The 19,684-nt window shown below is 44.9% G+C and overlaps 1 protein-coding gene across 1 annotated transcript in view; it reads left to right on the forward strand.

Annotated features, from left to right (window-relative positions):
• Positions 1 to 18,248: 18,248 nt before the first annotated feature.
• The window catches only part of Blmh (bleomycin hydrolase), a 50,621-nt gene continuing 49,185 nt past the window's right edge, over positions 18,249 to 19,684 (forward strand). Inside the window, exons 1-2 of the mRNA XM_021211624.1 lie at positions 18,249 to 18,487; positions 18,811 to 19,008. Coding sequence (XP_021067283.1) covers positions 18,475 to 18,487; positions 18,811 to 19,008 — 211 coding nt within the window. The 5' untranslated portion in view covers positions 18,249 to 18,474. The remainder of the gene's footprint in view (positions 18,488 to 18,810; positions 19,009 to 19,684) is intronic.

Consider the following 19,684-nt stretch of genomic DNA (forward strand, 5'->3'; position numbering starts at 1 on the left):
AAAAAGAAAAAGAAAAAAAAGAACTGAGATTGGATCTTGTATTCAAGGCTTTGCTGAACAGGGAATGTAAAAGGTGCTGATCTCTGGAGTGTTTGCCTAGTATCTGGGTTTGATCCATCCTCTGGGGCTACTGTGAGGTGGTGGGACCTTTAACATGCGCGGCAGCTAGTGGGAAGTCTTAGGTTAGTGTGAGTGTGTCCTCAAAGGAAATTATGGGACCCCTGCTTTTTAGTCCCCGTTGAAGGGAGCAATGACTCCACCTCACGTTCCTGATGGTGCAGCCACAGGAATAACTCAACAAGACGCAACAGCCATAAACTGAAACCCTTGAACTGTGAGCCAAAATGATTTTTTTATCTTATTGAGTTGACGTCTCACCTATTCAGTCACAGAGACGGGAAGCTGGCTTACGCCCCTTGACTCTGGAATCTTGTCTTTGGGGAAGGCCAGCTTCTCTCGGGACTTTGGCTAGGGTGGGTGCTGAAGCAAGTAGCCAGGTTCTGGTGGTTTTATGCCGCAGTACTACACACAGCCAAAATCACTCGTGGGAAAGCTGTAGCTGCCAGACAGACATTCTTGATGTATCTGAGTAGCTGCTTTGAAAAACTGAATGCTCATTCTGGCTCTACCACATGAAATCAGTTGTCTCTCATAGATTCAAAATGAAGGGATCAGTTAGGAGTATTCTCTGTACAAAAAATCCCATGAGCCCTCATATTATACGATTTAAAAAGTATCTATTTAACAATGAAGACTCTTAGGAGGCTTTGCCACCTTGTATGTCATTTCTGCAAACTGTATGTTCCTTTTGAAGCAAATTCTCAGTCCCAAACAGGACTTTTCTCTCCAGCTGTTACTTATGGATCTGACAAGCAGCTCAGGGGCATCATTAAACAATTCCATCAAAGATGACATAAACTTTGTTGCCTCTGAGGCACCATAGCCTTGAATTCCTGTGATGATTTTATAGTTATGAGACTTCATAAAACGGTTTGATAACTAAACTTGGCTCACATGGAAATCACCAGTCTGAAGGACTTTGTTCCGATCGGAGACGTAAGTTGTATTTGTCTTTAGGAAAATATTTACTGGTTTATTGCCAACTTTGGATTTCTGCTAGACTTACGGTCTCTCTTGATCCCTCTGAAGGTGGGGATGGTGCCTTTTGATCCCACAGCAGCTGATCGTCATACTGATGCTTCTGCCGGGTGCTCCTTGCTGGGATGTTGAGTGACCTCCATTATTTTCCACCTACATCGGATGAACAGGAAAACTTCACTACTAACATGCACAAGAAAAACTTCATGATAAGGACGTTCTGTCTGTCTGTCTGTCTGTCTGTCTGTTAAATCAGCAGAAAACCTAAACTATTCAGACACTTGCTTTGTGGCAGGCTGAGAAAGGAACATCCAGCAGTCTGCAAACCTCCGGGCTTGTCGTTTAAATCAGCCAGCCTAAAGAACTCTTTCTGCAGGTTTGTCCACTTACACTGTCTTCTGATCTTCAGGACACTGTCTTTGGATCTTCAAGTTGGAGGGTCTAAGTTCTTAGTCTCTGGAGTCAGCCGCTTTCTCTCCCGACTCTGTGTGATGATATGAATGTTATCTAGTCTCTTTGCTTATATTTCCTCGTCTGTAAGATGAGGATAGTAACAAAACCCACTTCTGATATAGGGTTGTTAGTAGGGATTTAAATGACCAAAGACTGAGCAAAGCCTGTGACATAGTTGGTGCCGGAGTCATTTTACTCATGATATCTTGCGTTTAAATAACAACATCCCTTTTTAAAAGAGGAAACCTACTCAGCGATGAAGTAACTGTACATGCCTCTAGATGGTAGAGCCCAGTTGGGTGGATTTCAATCCCGGCCTCTTCTTTTGATCCCTGTGCTGCTTTTCTTTTGGTATTGTTTTGTGAAACAGACCTTTCCTCTGTAGCCCAGACTGACCTCAGACTTAGAAATCTCCTGCCTCAGTTCCTGAGAGATGGGATTACAGACATGTACCACCTAGATGCCGTGTTTCTTATTAAACTGAAGAAATCAGGTCTCTTCCCACCTTGCCTCCAACTCAGGGACTCCTGCTCGATGGGCAGTCACCGCGGAGCCGCATCTCTAGGCACATTAAGGGGTTTGACTAAAGACTCTTTTTTTGTCCTAAAAAGAGAAACTTATTTTTTTCCTTCCCTTTCAGAGATGCATGCCTACACTCCCTCTCTCCCTCTCTTTCTCCCTCTCCCTCTCCCTCTCCCTCTCCCTCTCCCTCTCCCTCTCCCTCTCCCTCTCCCTCTCCCTCTCTCTCTTTGGTTTCCATTCTAGCTGTGAACACAGTTTCATTTCTATATGATGAGTTATTCTTTCTTGGGACAGGGAAGAAAGAAAAATAAGACAAACAAGGTGAGACTGAAAACTAGGAATTGCTTGGGAAAGTAGCACAAGGACTCTGCTCTGGGAAGGGTGGGGCCGAGTCACCCCCTTCTGTGTGCTGTATTTAGTAACATTTTCATTTTTTTGTCCCAGCAACGTCACGATTATTGCTCTGGAACGTTTGCTCCAGATAGAATCCACTTCACAGACAAGAGATGAATTAAAACCCTGGCGCGTGCTCACTCGCTTGCTCGCTTGCTCGCAGCTAAGCAGGGCCTGTCCAACAGCATTCCTAAAGGGAAACAAAGACCTGTGGTCTCCAATGGTATCTAATTATTGTTTTCCTGAAGATCCTATTGCTCCAGTTTCCTATCTCCTGTTATTTGCCCTTCTTTTCTTTTTGTCTTCAGTCCAACTTCTCTATACTTCGATAAAATTTCTCTCTCCAGGATTGTAGGTGAACATTTTAGAAGAGTGGGGAGTCACTTACTTAATTGAAGATATTAGGTGCCCCCACCCTTCCCCACCCCTAACTTCACCCTAACTCAGGGCTTCACACGTGAAGAATTTCCCGAGCTCAGTTAGGTCCCTCTTTATACCTGATCTCCACAATCCTGACACACATTATCCTGTTTTTCTTTTCCTTTTGGGGGTGGGGGTGTTGGGTGGGTGTGAACACGTAGGTGTGGGGACCTGTGTCTATGCGTGTGGAGGCAGAAGGCAGCCTCTCCTGTAGTAGTGTTCCTCAGAAGCCATCTACCCTGGTTTCTGAGAGAGGACCTCTCACTGGGGCTTAGGACTGGCAGAGTAGGCTGGGCTAGCTAGCCAGTCTGTCTGTCTCCACCTCCTCAAGACTGGGATTACAAGTGTGGGCCTCGCCACACCTAGTAGCCGGGTGCTGTGGGGCTCAACGCAGGTCCCGTGCTGGCAAAGGCTGACTGAGCCATCTCCTTGGCCCATTCTCCTGTTTCTCACAAGGAACTTCCTTTATTCCCCAGCAGAAGGAAAGAGAAATGAAGGCAGTTCCCAGGAATCTTTCAGGTCCTGTGTTTCAGTTTCTCAGTGGGTTCAATCAGCTCTCCGTCTCCTCTCTCTTTAGTTCTAGCTATGCTCAGTCTTCAGTTTTTAAACAGAGATCCACTACCTGAAGACAGTCTATATAAGGTATTACTTCCATGTGTTGGTTAATTCTTGTGATACAAACTAGAGGTATCTGAGAAGGGGAACCTCACCTGAGAAATCGCCTCCAACAGATGGGCACATTGGCTGGTCTATGGAGTATTTTCTTGATTAATGGTTGATGTGGTAGGGTTGGGCAGGTGGTCCTGGGCTGTGTAAGAAGTAAGCTGAGGGCTGGAGAGATAGCTCAGCTATTAAGGGTGTTGGCTGCTCCCTCCCCCTTTTTATTGGATATTTTATTTGTTTACATTTCAAATATTATCCCCAAGCCGGGCGTGGTGGCACACGCCTTTAATCCCAGCACTTGAGAGGCAGAGGCAGGTGGATTTCTGAGTTCGAGGCCAGCCTGGTCTACAGAGTGAGTTCCAGGACAGCCAAGGCTACACAGAGAAACCCTGTCTCAGAAACAAACAAGCAAGCAAAAAAATCAAATGTTATCCCCTTTCCTGGTTTCCCCTCTGCAAACCCCCTATCCCATTCCCCCCTATGAGGGTGCTCCCCCACCCACCCACTCCTACCTCACCACTCTAGCATTCCTCTACACTGGGGCAATCAAGCCTTTATAGGACCAAGGGCCTCCCCTCCCATTGATGCCAGATAAGGCCCCTTCAGCTCCTACAGACCTTCCCTTAACTCCTCCATTGGGGTCTCTGTGCTCAGTCAGATGGTTGGCTGAGAGCATCTGCATCTGTATTGGTCAGGATCTGGCAGAACCTCTCAGGAGACAGCTGTATCAGGCTCCTGTCAGCAAGCACTTCTTGGCATCAGCAATAGTGTCTGGGTTTGGTGTCTGCATGTGGGGCAGATCCCCAGGTGGGGCAGTCTTTGAATGGCCTTTCCTTCATTCTCTGCTACACTGTTTGTCTCTGTATTTCCTTTAGACAGATACAATTCTGGGTTAAAATTTTGGGGGCCATGCCTAACTTCTGGATATGGTCTCAACAAGTTCTCCCTCTGCTTTGTGAGGTATTTCAGCTAATGTCATCCCTGTGGGGTCCTGGGAGGCTCTTGCTTTCCTGGCATCTGGGACTTTATGGTTGCTATCCCCAGTTCCCCATTTCCCATTGCTACAAACCTCTGTTCAATTTCCTGACCCTCTGTACATCTCCTTCATCTCCTCCCATACCTGATTCTGCCCCTCTTTCTCCCTCCTCCTCCTCCTCCTCCTTCCTCCTAAGTCCTTCCCACCCTCTACTTCCCTTGATTATATTGTTCCCCCTCCTAAGTAGGACTGAAGCATCCACTCTTTGGTCTTCCTTCCTCCTGAGCTTCGTGTGGTCCATGAGTTGTATCGTGGGAATTCCACACTCTTTGCCTAATATCCACTTACAGGAAGTACATACCAGGTGTGTTCTTCTGTGACTGAGTTACTTCAGGATGATATTTTCTAGATCCATCCATTTCCCTGCAAATTTTGTGAAGTCGTATGTTTTTAATAGCTGAGTAGTACTCCATTGTGTAAATGTACCACATTTTCTGTATCCATTCCTCTGTTGAGGGACATCTGGGTTGTTTCCAACTTCTAGCTATTATAAATATGGCTGCAATGAACATAGTGGAGCATGTGTCCTTATTATATGTTGGAGCATCTTCTTATATGCCCAGGAGTAGCATAGCTGGGTCCTCAGGTAGTACTATATCCAATTTTCTGAGGAACTGGCAGACTAATTTCCAGAGTGGTTGTACCAGCTTGCAATACCACCAGCAATGGAGGAGTGTTCCTCTTTTTCCAGCATCTGATGTCACCTGAGTTCTTGATCTTAGCCATTCTGACTGGTGTGAGGTGGAATCTCAGGGTTGTTTTGATTTGCATTTCCCTGAAGACTAAGGATGTTGAACATTTCTTTAGGTGCTTTTCATCCATATTTTTTTAGTTGAAAATTCTCTGTTTAGCTCTGTTCCCCATTTTTTGATAGGGTTATCCAGTCTGTTAGTCTGTGTCTTTTTATTGGGGAATTGAGTCCATTGATGTTAAGAGATATTAAGGAATAGTGAGTGTTGCTTCCAGTTATTTTTGTTGTTGGGGTGGAATTATGATTGTGTGGCTATCTTCTTTAGGGTTTGTTGAAAGAAGATTACTTTCTTGCTTTTTCTAGGGTGTAGTTTCCCTCCTTGTGTTGGCATTTTCCATCTATTATCCTTTGTAGGGATGGATTTATGGAGAGATATTGTGTAAATTTGGTTTTGTCATGGAATATCTTGGTTTCTCCATCTATAGTAATTGAGAGTTTTGCTGGGTGTAGTAGCTTGGGCTGGCATTTGTGTTCTCTTAGGGTCTGTATGACATCTGCCCAGAATCTTCTAGCTTTCATTGTCTCTGGTGAGAAGTCTGGTGTAATTCTGATAGGTCTGCCTTTATATGTTACTTGACCTTTTTCTCTTACTTTTTAAAATATTCTTTCTTTGTTTAGTGCATTTGATGTTTTGACTATTATGTGATGGGAGGAATTTCTTTTCTGGTTCAATCTATTTGGAGTTCTGTAAGCTTCTTGTATGTTCATGGGCATCTCATTCCTTAGGGAAGTTTTCTTCTATAATTTTTGTTGAAGATATTTACTGGCCCTTTAAGTTGGGAATCTTCACTCTCTTCTATATCTATTATCCTTTGATTTGGTCTTCTTATTGTGTCCTGGATTTCCTGGATGTTTTAGGTTAGGAGCTTTTTGCATTTTGCATTTTCTTTGACTGTTGTGTCAATGTTTTCTATGGTACATTCTGCCCCTGAGATTCTCTCTTCTATCTCTTATATTCTGTTGGTGATGCTTGTATCTATGATTCCTGATCTCTTTCCTAGGTTTTCTATCTCCAGGGCTGTCTCCCTTTGTGATTTCTTTATTGTTTCTATTTCCATTTTTAGATCCTGGATGGTTTTGTTCAATTCCTTCACCTGCTTGGTTGTGTTTTCCTGTACTTCTTTAAGGGANTTTTGTGTTTCCNCTTTAAGGGCTTCTACCTGTTTACCTGTGTTCTCCTGTATTTCTTTCAGGGAGTTATTTATGTCCTTCTTGAAGTCCTCTATCATAATCATGAAATGTGATTTTAAAATGGAGTCTTGCTTTTCTAGTGTGTTGGGGTATCCAGGGCTTGCTGTGGTGGGGGAACTGGGTTCTGATGATGCCAAGTAGCTTTGGATTCTGTTGCTTATGTTCTTGCACCTGCCTCTCGCCATCTGGTTATCTCTGGTGTTAGCTGGTCTTGTTGTCTCTGACTGAGGCTTGTCACTCCTGTAAGCCTGTGTGTCAGTACTCCTGGGAGGCCAGCTCTCTCTGGACGGAATTTGGGTATGGAGAGCTGTGGCACAGGGTCAGCTCTGGGGTGCAGACTGAAACTGGAAGGATCCTGTCCCTGGTTGTTCCTTGGTTCCTGTGTCCTGATGACTCTGGGCGGGTCCCTCTTGGACCAGGAATTTGAGCAGAAGTGGTGGTCTCACCTGTGCTCTCAGGTGTGTCAGCACTCTTGAAGACCAGCTCTCTCCCGGAGGGATTGGAGTACAGAGAGCTGTGGCACAGGGTCAGCTCTCTGGGCACAGATGGAATCTAGAAGCCTGGCTGCTCTTTCAGACCTGGGTTCGATTCCTAGTACCACACAATTGTCTTGTTAACTCCAGTTCCAGGAAATCTGAGGCCCTCTTCTGGCCCCCATAGGTACTGCATTTACATCTACATAGACAAACATGTGGGCAAAACCTCTACACACAAAAAAGAAATAAATCAAGAAAGAAAGCCGAATAGGCCATGGAGAGGGAGTGGATAAACAGTTTCCTTTATGGTTCCTGCCTCTATTCCTCTATTCCTCTAGTTTCCCATGCTGACTTCCATCAATGATTGGGACATGTTAGCAGGAACCCTTTCCATCTGGATTTGCTTTTGGCAGGTGTTTTTAATGAGAACAGCAGAGAGCAAACTAGAACATCCCAACTAGAACACCTTTCCCCCAGGCATTGTCACATGACAAATTCCCAATTGGACAAAACTTAGTTATCATTCATCTCTTCAGAAAAGCTTCCTCCAAAGTTTCCAGCCTGACTTCAAAGTTCTTCCTTCACACTCCACATCACATTGGGCAAACATCCACCATGAGCTAGTGGATTTTTTTTTAATTCTGTGCAATCACCAGCAATGCTGAAATAGTCTTGACCATGACTCTCAGAGCAGCGATTTTTCCTGGGAAGCTCTGTCCAATAGAACTTACTGTGGTGCTGAAAGTCTTCTATTTTACAGCAGCCTGACACAGAAGCCTGGCCTCCACCAAATATGGATTCTGAACACGTAGAATGTGACTTCTTCATTGAAAAACTGAGTTTTTGTTCTCCTTCTCACAATAGGGGTTGAACCCAGAGCCCCACTTGCTAGGCACTCACAATACCGCCAAGATGCATCCCAACTCTACACTTGAACTTTTACTTTAAGCAGCCCACAAGCTCCTGGTAGTCAGAGAGGCTCTAGAGTGGTCTTACGGGGTTAGGGAGTATGTGTACTTTGGACATTATGAAGTAGAGTCACATGCAGTATACGGATGTTTCTGTCAATGACGGATGGCATACAAGACGGTGTTTCTGTGGGGTTATAACAAGGCTGAAAAGTTCCTTTGGCCTAGTGACCGTGTGTCCCAGTGCCATAGTGCAATGGATTCCATGTTTGTGGGATGCTGCTATAAGCCAACATGCTGTACCGCAGGCCATGTGGTAGCATAGCACAGACAGTGCATGCTATTTGATCATGAATGACTGTTTAGTGTTCATGATACTTCTCGTTGCCCATTTAGAGGATGTACCTTCCACTTACATAAAAAGTTTTACTGCCAAACGACATGCCATGTTACCTTAACCTTAACCTCATCTGTCCTCTGTTTGCCATGCCACATCTTGATTGTATCAAAAGCCCATATCAAAAGATTGACTTTTGCCATCCATGTGTGTGCAAACTCACTGTGTGTTTGCACAGCAATGAAGTAAACGACACAGTTAGGATGCACTTCTGTCAGCTTCAGCAACAGGGGACTGTGGGAGGGTGGGAGGTGGGACTGTGGGGGGTGGGACTGTGGGAGGTGGGGTGGGGTGGGACTGCATTGACAAATGTTCTTAAGCTGGTGATATTAAGTTATGCTCCCATGAGCAGCATATAAGAATTGTTAACTGTGTTTATTTTTTAAGCTTTCTTTTAGTTATTTTATTATAGAGGTATAAAATGCTATTTTATTTCAGTTTTGATTTCCAGTTTGATCATTCTTATCATTTATGTTTCCTTTTGTGTGTTGACTTTTGGGTCTTTTGTGCTTTTTTTTTCCTTTTGTCTTCTCTTCAAATTTTCTCATTACATTTACTTAGTTTATGTGTTGTGCGATATGTTACCTGTTGTGGGATGTGTGTGTGCATGTGTGTGCGTGTGTGTGCATGTGTGTGTGTGTGGAGGTTGGAGGAGAATTTGAGAGAGTTGTTTTTACCCTTTTCACCTGCTTTTAGCTGACCTTAAAAATCCATCCACCTGAGAGGTGTAGTTAACACTTCAGCTTTGAGGGCCTTGGTGGTAAGCTGTTGCAGTCTGACTGTGTGCTCAGAGCATTGGTAACTTCCTAACATTCAGTCACGTTTCCCATCCTCGGACTGTCAGCTCCCTCAATCCCTGTCCTGCAGGATGCACATTTGAAATTTGCTACCTGGTCTCCACATGTGGACACTTAGCAGATACACACACACACACACACACACAGAGAGAGAGAGAGAGAGAGAGAGAGAGAGAGAGACAGAGACAGAGACAGAGACAGAGAGACAGAGAGAGAGAGGTGGGGGAAAGAGAGATTTAGAGAGAGACTTTTAACTTTATTTTTTATTTATTTATTTATTTTATTTAAGTGTATGTCAGGTGCCTGTGGTAACCAAAAGAGGGTGTCAGATGCCCTAGAGATAGTGACACAGGCAGTTGTAAGCTGCTTGATGTGGGGCACGGCACTCTTGTTTTCTGGAAGAGCAGCAAGCTATCTTAACTGTTAAGCCAGCCCCTAAACTCTCTTTTGGCAAACATTATTCCAATGGCTGGCACAGTGTACAGCAGACGAGACTGATCTGGTTCAGCAACATTATTTGAAAGGTTTTTTTTTCCACTGGGGGATTTTGTACATATAGAAATATCCCAATGGGCTGGGCAGTGATGGTGTACGCCTTTAATTCCAGCACTCAGGGGTAGAGGCAGGTGGATCTGGGTTCTAGGCAGCTTGGAGTTCTAGGGCAGTGAGGGATACACAGAGAAACACTGTATTGAAAAACAAAACAAACAAGAAAAGAAATATCCCAATGAATAAAGGGTGTGTGCCATCAAAGTCTTTATGATATGATTACAAACTATCCTTCAGGCTCATTTCTGACCTCTCAAGTGTTTCCTTTGTCCTACTGTCTACTCTAAACTTTTATCACAGTAATTTTCAGAGCAGTTGCTTTTTTATAAAAAGGATAAGATCCTAAACCTTCACACAAGAGGGGTTCAGTAAGTAAAGGGTTTGCTGTACATGCATGAGGACCTGCGTTTTGACCTTAGAACTTGTGTGAAACATGTGGCAATGCATGCCTGTCACCCAAGCTCTGGGGCGGGAGGATAGACGGGCATTCCTAGGTACTGGTTGGCCAGGTAGTCTAGCTAAAATGGCAAGTTCTAGGTTCAGCGAGAGACCACTCTATCTCAAGAAATAAGATGAAAAGCAATAGAGGAAGGCCTTTAGCCTCCACACACGTACACACACGTAGCACTCACACAAAATTTTCTTCATTCAAGGCTATTTCCCCTTAACTGTAAGTTCATTCAAGAGCAGATGCTGTTTTCCCAGCTAAAATGCTCCGCCATGTGGCAATAGCATAAATAGTTTCTAGTTCACATCACCACTACCAATTTCTTTTAAGATTTATTTATTTATTTATTTGGTTTTTTGAGACAGGGTTTCTCTGTATAGTCCTGACTGTCCTGGAACTCACTTTGTAGACCAGGCTGGCCTTGAACTCAGAAATGTGCCTGCCTCTGCCTCTGCCTCTCAAGTGCTGGGATTAAAGGTGTGCGCCACCACACCCGGCTTTAAGATTTATTTTTACTTTATTACTTTATTTGTGTGGGGGTATAGTGTGTGTGTGTGTGTGTGTGTGTGTGTGTGTGTGTGTGTGTGGTATGTTTGTGGGTGCTGGTGGAGGCCAGATAAAGCTGGAATTAGAGAAGGTAAACCATCTGATGTGGGTGCTGGGAACTGATCTTGGTGCCTCTGGAAGAGCAACAAGCATTCGTAACTACTGAAGCATCTCTCCAACCCACCGAGTATGCATTTATTGACAAATGTGAGAAATTATGAGGGCTTCTCCTTGCTTGACTTTTTGTTCATGTCATGAAGTGTTACTAATGGTTATAATGAACCATTTCAAATTACTTAACCAAATGTAGCTGACCCTCTGTGTCCATGGGTTGCACGTATGCATTCCGTGTTTGTAAGTATAACTAATTGCTGGCTGAAAATATTTTTTAAAATAGTCCTGAAAGCTGGAGAGATGGCTCAGTAGTTAAAAGTGTGTGCTGTGCTTGCAGAGGACTTGAGTTCAGTTCTCAATATCCATGCCAGGCAGCTCAGAAATGTCTGTAACTCCAGCTCCAGGGAGACCAGATGCTTCTGGCATCCTTAGGCACTGCTCTCAAGCATGTGCACACATGTGCGTATGCTCTCTCTCTCTCTCCCTCCCTCTTCTCTCTCTCTCTAAAAAATTCCATCTCTACTGAACATGTACCAACTTTTCCTATTATTCCCTAAGCAATATGATGTAATAACGTTTTACATAGCATTTACATTACATTAGGTGCTATCAGCAATCTAAAGTGATTTAAACTCCCTGGGAGAGTTGCATAGGTGATAGGTAAATACAGTGTGATGTTATACAAAGGGAATGAGCATCCTGAGATCCTGAGACCTCCCTGTGTCTCCTTATGCATCCCTGTGGAGACTGAGGACTACACTGTCTCGTTGTTCCTGCACCACACCCAGGTCCATCCAGGCCTCTGTCTCTGTGTGTACCCTTTTCTCTCTCTAGACTATTCCATGGATTGCTAGCACCTGGGAAAATGGTGATTGGAAGTAGTGTCTTATCCAGCGGCAGGAAAACATTTGCAGGAACATCCTCTTGAATAGATTCTTGGGCAGTATTTCAGGAAACAAATCAAGCAAGAACTCAGGCACTAATTTACAACTCATTTTGAGTATGCCAGAAGGCCAAATTTTTGGGCCAAGAGAGCAATGTCAAGTGTTGGGTTAAACTCACAAGGGATTTAAGAGCAGCACGGAACGTAGAACTCATTTAAAAAGCAGTAGATCTGTGCTCACGTGTTGAAATGTATTGACAGGACAGGTAGGTCTCTGTGAGTCCAAGGACAGTTAGCTCTACATAGAGAGCTCCAGGCCAGCAAGGGCTACATAGTGATACCCTGTCTCAAATGGACACACACACAACACACATGTGCACATGCATGTGTGTGTAGCTGGCACATGTGTGTATATACATACATAAGTAAATGTGGAACCCTTTGTGGGGGGTACCTTTGTATGTGTACACATGCATGTAGCATGCATGTTGAGGTCATGGTCAATGTTGTATGCCTTCCTCCATCACTCTCTGTCTTTTTTTTTCTTGAGACAGGGTTTCTCTGTGTAGCCCTGGCTGTCCTGGAACTCTGTAGACCAAGCTGGCATCAAACTCAGAAATTCACCTACCTCTGCCTCTCAAGTTCTGGGATTAAAGGCATGTGCCACCACTGTCTGGCTAAAATGACAATATTTGTAAGACAAGCCAGCTACCCAGAGTTTTATAGAGAACTTCTTAGTTTTAAATATTGATTCAAAGAAATTGAAATCAAACTAGGTATGGTGGTGCAGTCCTGTAATCCTACCATGTAAGAGTCAGAGGGAGGAAAATTCAAAGTTGGAGGCTAGCCTGGATTGTATAGCCAGACTTTGTCTCAAAAATAAATAAATACGAAATCACCATGCGGGTCAAGCAGAGCATCTAGAAGCTGGATTTATTTTAGTAGGCTACAAATGCGTAAACATTGAACCTTATTCAGTTTTGAGACTTTCGACAAAAGCAAATCTCAGAGCTATCTGGGAAATACTTAATTGTAAATGATTTTCATGAACTTGCAAAATGTTTGTGTTAGATTCTGGTCCAGATCTCTATCCACCATAAAAGTCTTGACCTTTTTCATCAGAATAGAAGCAGATGACCAGCATATGCCAAAGCCTGTGGACAATAAAGGAAGGACCTGGATGGAAAATCAGCTCCTGTTTGCTCGAGACTAACCCTGTTTGCTCTGCCTGCCTGGGTGAAGCTCCGCAGAAGCTCTAGGCAGAAAGCCCGCCTGCCATGGCTCACTGTGCTGTTTCCTAGGGCTTATCTTTGTCACACCGTAAGGTGTCAGTGGGTCCCACCACATGTAATTTGCCTGCAGAGGAAATATCATAAGAATTTTATTTGAGGGGAATTGTCTTCCTGGGTGAGTCCCTGGGGGAGGACCCAATAGAAAACCAGTTTATTGTGTATCTTCCCTCCATGCCCAAACGAGGGTTGAGTGTATGGGTGTGAGTTGTTGGGTGGAAAGCTGGTACAAAGGGTGTCACCCTGACACTAGGGCAGAGCAGATCTGGGAGGAGATGGTGATAGAAATCTCTAGGCACAGGGTGGAGAAATGTAAGTACCAGCATGAAAGGGGTGGTAGTAGCTGTAAAACAAGTCCCCTCCACCTCCTGAGTGATTTCATCTGCCCGAGTCCTGAGCTTATGCCAGCAACTGCATGCTTTCTAACATACAGTCCCATCTCTCATCTGTACTGGCTCCTTGTTCCCAACCCCCCATGGGCTGGATGGTTTTGTGTGTCAACTTGACACACGTTAGAGTCGTCAGAGAGGAAGGAGCCTCGGCTAAGAAAATGCCTCCATGAGATCCAGCTGTAAGGCATTCTCTCAATTCGCGATCATTGGGGGAAGGCCCAGCTCATGATGGGTGGTGCCATCCCTGGGCTGGTGGTCCTGGGTTCTATAAGATGGCAGGACGAGCAAGCCAGGGTTAGCAAGGCAGTAAGCAGCACCCCGCCATGGCCTCTGCATCAGCTCCAGATTACAGGTTCCAGCCCAGCTTGAGTTTCTGTCCTGACTTCCTCCAGTGATGGATTATAATCTGGAATGTAAGCCGAGTAAACCCTTCCTTCCCGGCCTTGCTTTGTGGTCATGGTGTTTTGCCGCAGCAATAAAACCCCGACTAAGACATCCCTGTGACTCCACTCAGCTTTACTACAGTGAGGCTTCCACCCACCCTCTACTTCCACTGCAGCTGCCCTCTCTAAGGCCACCATGTCCCACCTCTTTCTAGAGCAGTGGTTTTCAAACATCCTAATGCTGGGACCCTTTAATTCAATTCCTCATGCTTCAGTGACCCCCCCTCAACCATAAAATTATTTTCATTGCTACTTTATAACTATAATTTTGCTACTGTTATGAATCATAATGTAAATATGTGATATGCAGGATATCTGATATACAAGCCCCGAAGGAGTCTAAACCCACAGGTTGAGAACCAGTGCCAGTGGTCTTATTGGCTTGGTATATTAGTCAAGTTGACAACCAAGAATGGCCATCACAACTGACCTACTGGATTTTGAATATATAGCTCCCCACGTTATCTCCGAGTTCCCTGGCAGCTCCTTTTCTCCCAGCTCTCAGCTTTTCTCTTGCTCACAGCATCCTTGTAAGGAATGGTAAAAGACCTATAATAACTTGATTGGCACAGCCCTGGGCCAGGGTATGTGCCTCAGCAAACAGAGCTTAGACTGGTCTGCAACCCCCCTGAGCACACAGCCCAGTGCCATGTGACCTGAACACCTTGTGCAATTATATGCTGAGGCCCAGGGTACTGGCTGGCCTTGCTCCTCATCTTTTTGGTTCAAGCCTGCTGTGACCTTCCATGGTCACAACCTGGTGTGTCTTACCTATTTCTAGACTTTTCATATGTTTCCTGGACTTCTTGTCTTTCCTTTCCTGTAGGAACCCTAGAGTTGTCATGGTTCAAATAGAGTTCCCCAAATATGCTGGGGTTTCTGTGGTCCCTCCCTTGGTTCAGTGTTTCTTAAACTTTTCCCACACACAACCCCTTGTCACTTAAGTACTTTTTATGTACCCGAAAGGGATTGCTAATAAACCACAAACTTATTTTAATACAATTCTTTGGCATGCATATAAGACCAAGGTGAATTTCATACTAATGAAATGGAGGTGCTTATTTATTTTTACAGAAAAATTAAATATTGCCTGAATACTCGATATTGCAGGGCATGAAACATTCTCAGCGTTTCTTAGAGTTGATCAATAGTTTGGTTTTATACTCTCTAACTCTGAGAATGATGCAAATGAAAAATGGCAGAAGTTGGCCAGTGAGCTGGCTTAGCCGATGAGGGCACTTGTGCAGAGGGCCTGCATGTGCACACACATGCACACGTATAACAAATGGGAGAAGCACATTTAGGGTCATTTTAGAAATTGCCGTGGGCTGGAGAGGTGACTCAGTGGTTAAGAGCACTGACTGCTCTTCCAGGGGACGTGGGTTCAACTCCCAGCAACCACATGGCAGCTCACAGCTGTCTGTAACTCCAAGATCTTAACCCCTCACACAGCACAGACATACATGAAGGCAAAACACCAATGCACACTAAAGAAAAGTAAATGTAATTTTAAAATGCTGAAATGTTTAAAAAGACAAATCAGTCAATATTGACATATTTTAAAAAGAAAGAAGGAAGTTGCTGTAGAGCCAAGCATGGTAGCGCATCCCTTTCCTCCCAGGCAGAGGCCGGAAGATCTCATGAAAGCAGTCAGAAAGTGTTGGGAATTCTCTCTTCATCCCAAGCCGAAGGTCATCTAATGATCTTTTTATATGAAACGCAAGTCAGCAGCTCGAACAGCAAACTTTAAAATCAAACATTTTAACACAATAAAAATCTGACCATATACTAATTTGACACTTCCATGAAGAAAATGATGATGGGATATATTTTAAATGTTTTTATAATTAAGCTACTATATTTCTATAAGAGAAGAGTATCTTGTATATACAATAAGACACGGCAATTCATAGTAGACAATGTAGATGATATATTGCTGAGGTGTCTCAGACATTGCTCGTTGGTGTTGCTTGATGTGACAGCATACACAGGCCAGGGTTCACATCCTGTATTCACATACCAGGCTGCAGTGATGCCTGATGAGGCAACACAGGCTCAGTGTTGCCAGACACATGTCAGATTCACTGAGTGCTGAGCTGTGAAGGAAGTTTAGTCATCACATGTTCAGAAACCTTTTATGATTGCCAACTTAATAAAACTTTAGTTGTTGCTTTTTTTTATTATGTGTACAGGTGTTTTACTTGTATGTATGTTTTTGTACCACACCAGAGAGTCTACGGAGGCCAGAAGGCATCAGGTCCCTGAAGATGGAACAGATGGTTGTGGGCCACCATGTGGATGCTGGGAATTGAAACCAGGTTCTCTGGAAGAGCAGCCAGTGCTCTTAACCAATGAGCCATCTCTTCAGCCCCTGTTGCAAAATTTTCATAACCCACATCCCACCACCAGTTGCATGATCCCATATGGGGTTAAAGTCAACGGATTTAAAGGCTGGGTCTTGGTTAATGATGTCACCTTTTCTTTTCCAGTTCAACGGAGAGCTTTGAGGTTAGCCATGCTTCTTCATGCTCTGCAATTAAGGCTGTTGTTATCTCCCAAGTGGTCTACTATAATAGCATTCTGACTAATTCCCGTGTCCAGAATCTCTCCCCTCCCTGTAGCCACCAGATCTTTCTTTGCACAGATCTGAGAATATTGCTCCCTTTGTTTAAACCTATTTTGACTTCTAATTACACATAGAATGAAGTCCAGATGCTCAGGTGTGGCATATAAAAGCCTTCATATCCCAGCCCAAACCTACCTTCCTGGTCCTGCACCTTGCCTCTGATCTCATCATAGTTCTTGCTTTTAACCACATCAAATTGTGGCGCAGGGAGGCTTAGGTCTGATCTTGTCATGTGCTCTCACGTCTCCTGTCTTGCTGTTACCTTAAGTGCCCTCTCTCCCACTATTTGTCCCTCCTCCTTTTCTTTTTGTGGGGCTGGGGACTAAATCCAGGGTCCTCGTGCATGCTAAGCAAGTGTTCTACTCTAGAGCCCAGCTTTATCACCTGTTTTTCTAGCGTCTGGCTCTCACTGCTAGCTACTACTTCTACAGCACTACTGTGAGATAGCATAGGTTCTGTTGTATGTCTTTCCCACATTAATTTTTTGTTATTTTTTGAATGTGTATGTCTCTGTGTATACATGTGCACATGGGATGAGTGTCCATGGTAGCCAGAAGGAAGTGTTGGCTGGACCCATCAGAACTGGACTTACAGTTTTCTAACTTGGGCGTTGGGACCCAAACTTGGGTCCCCTGGAAGAGCAGCAAGTGCTTTTATCTGCTGAGCTATCTCCCAGTTCCACATCAGGAGTCTCTTGTTGACAAGATTAAAGTTTTTAATTTTCATATCATCAGAAACTCGCTGAGGACCTGTTACATGGCAAATGTTGAAAACAATTTTATTCTTTGGGCTGAATCCAATTGGGCAGAAAGTCTGAACATCATTTTTGGGGGGATGGTTGCCCTGTCGAATGGCAGGTCTTTAGCTATGTCTCTCAGGGACGCAGACCGAATTCTCAATTGACAGATGGCTGTCTGCATGTGGCACTTTCCAGACATCAGAATTCCTCTGAACATGGGTGATTTTCAATTTAAGACTTAGGTTTTAGGCTCCATGGAAAATCTGAATAGTAAGGCTACAGTGTGCATTTGTACTTATTATGCAGTGGACTCTCCCGCCCCGTCTTGAAAAACTGATTAGTTATCTTGAAGACTCTGTGTGTGTGTGTGTGTGTGTGTGAGAGAGAGAGAGAGAGAGAGAGAGAGAGAGAGAGAGAGAGAGAGAGATTCACAGGTTTTGTAGATATTAGCCAAAAAAAAAAAAAGCATAACACTGACGTAATCATTATCCTTAGCCCAAGCTGGGCTCAGTAGGAACCACTCATGAGCCTTGCGAAGCCCAGAATGTGTAGATGAAATGAGCAGATGTGTATTTGTAGAACCGTGGTAGTAGCTTATGGGTGGGTGGGAAAGAGATTGGTTCCAAAATCCTTTCAAATACAAGAACTTTGTTCTCACTAGACTCTAAGCAACAAGTTGCAATCGAAAAAAAAAATGATCAGATTGGTCAGCTAAGTGCCTACAGGAAAAGCCTTTGGGTGGATTTCTTGAGATCTGCCAACCCATACTAAGGTCCCATGGCTAATTTTGGGCCCCTCGGTTCCTTTTCACTTCACAAAACCTCCTGGCTTCTCAAAAGAGTTCTAAGCGTCAGTTTCCCCAATGCTAGACAGTGAGGGATTTGGGCTTATCAGCAAGGAACCCTCAGCCTCCTTCCTCTAGGAGCTTGGGATTCCGGGAGGGCGCCCTTGCAGCCAGGAAGAGGGAATCACAGATGGCGGAGGGCGCAGCCGAGGCGAAGAGTGAGCAAGGCTGGCAGTGGGGGCTGAGATCGTGGGTGGCTTCGCCCGGCCGCTCCCGGACCGAGGTGGCGGCCCCAGCGTCTGAAAGGCCGCCCCCTGTCGGCCCTCCCCCGGGCGGGGCTCGCCCCGATGGCGCTGACTCAGCAACGCGAGGGGGGAGTTTTGTCCCTCCGCGGACCCCGTTTCTCTCGGCCACCATTGAGCGGGTTTCCTTCTTCCGGCGCTTAGGGTTGGAGAACCAGGTCCGGCCAGCTAGGCAGCGGACTGTAGTGTAACCCCAGAGCTCACCTGAGGACCCTGAAAACTAACGTTTCCCTCCACGAAGCAGTTTGGGCGCCATGAACAACGCAGGTGAGGCACCGCTCGTGCCACGAGTGCTTTCCGGGGTCCTCTCCGGGCCTCGGCGGACCCGTGAGGCCCGGGTGGGATGGGATGTCGGGGAGACCTAGGCGGGGGCCGGGATGTAGCCCTCCCGAAGGGCCGGAGAGCATCAGGAGGGAGCCGGCATCACGAGGGGAGGATGCGGGGAGAGGGCTTTCTGGCTACAGCACTCTGCAGGATGCTCTTGCGAAGTTAAATCTAGGCTCTACGGTGACCCAATCCTAAAGCTGTCCCCGTCAGCCTCTTTGGGAGGGGATATAATTATAATGGCGTTTGATTTTTTTTCCCCACAGGACTAAATTCGGAGAAGGTAGCTGCTTTGATCCAGAAACTAAATTCTGACCCTCAGTTCGTACTTGCCCAGAATGTCGGGACCACCCATGATCTGCTGGACATCTGTCTGAGGAGGGCCACGGTCCAGGGTGCTCAGCATGTGTTTCAGCACGTTGTGCCTCAGGAAGGCAAGCCAGTCACCAACCAGAAGAGCTCTGGTGAGGTCTTCGACTTTTTGCCTACTTTACTGACAGCAGCCTATTTTGTTGTCCAAAAAAAAAAATGGCCCTGGGATAACAGAGCTTTGTAACGTTGACAGAACTTGTAGTAAGCCAGAGGATCGCTACTAGAAAAGGCAGGCCCAAGAACATCACCTGTGTGGTGGCTTCGGTGTTCTGTGGCCTGTTAGCATTTAGTTTGTTTCCTAACGTGACAGGTGGTGGTCTTTGAATGCATATCCTCATGTTGTTTTGATATTATGTGATGCTGGATATGTGCGGTTTGTTCTCATGCAATCTTTTATCTTAATAGTTCAGCTAGAAGTAGCAGAAGAGAGAAACAGCTTATAAGGTTGCAGACAGATAAACCTAAAGTAAAAGATGAGCTATGTACTAACAGATTTGGCCTGTGTCAAATAATTAATAATTAATGAAAAAATAGCCGTACCATAGGAGATGTCCCAGAATTGCCCTAAAGTCCAAATGTATAAAATAGAAAAAAACATGAGATGATTATAACAAAGTGTCACCGACTGTTTTTAAATATGCTCTGTGGTCGCTCTGCTCAGAGGTCAGTTCCTGTAGGTGGTTTGTAGTATTTTTGAGTTCTCATTCCTTGCTGGCTGAGAATTCTTGTTTTGCTCTCTGCTGTCCAGTTACAACTGTTGGAAATGCA

Source organism: Mus pahari, chromosome 14 (genome assembly GCF_900095145.1).
Source record: "Mus pahari chromosome 14, PAHARI_EIJ_v1.1, whole genome shotgun sequence".
In the NCBI taxonomy this organism is placed as follows: domain Eukaryota; kingdom Metazoa; phylum Chordata; class Mammalia; order Rodentia; family Muridae; genus Mus; species Mus pahari.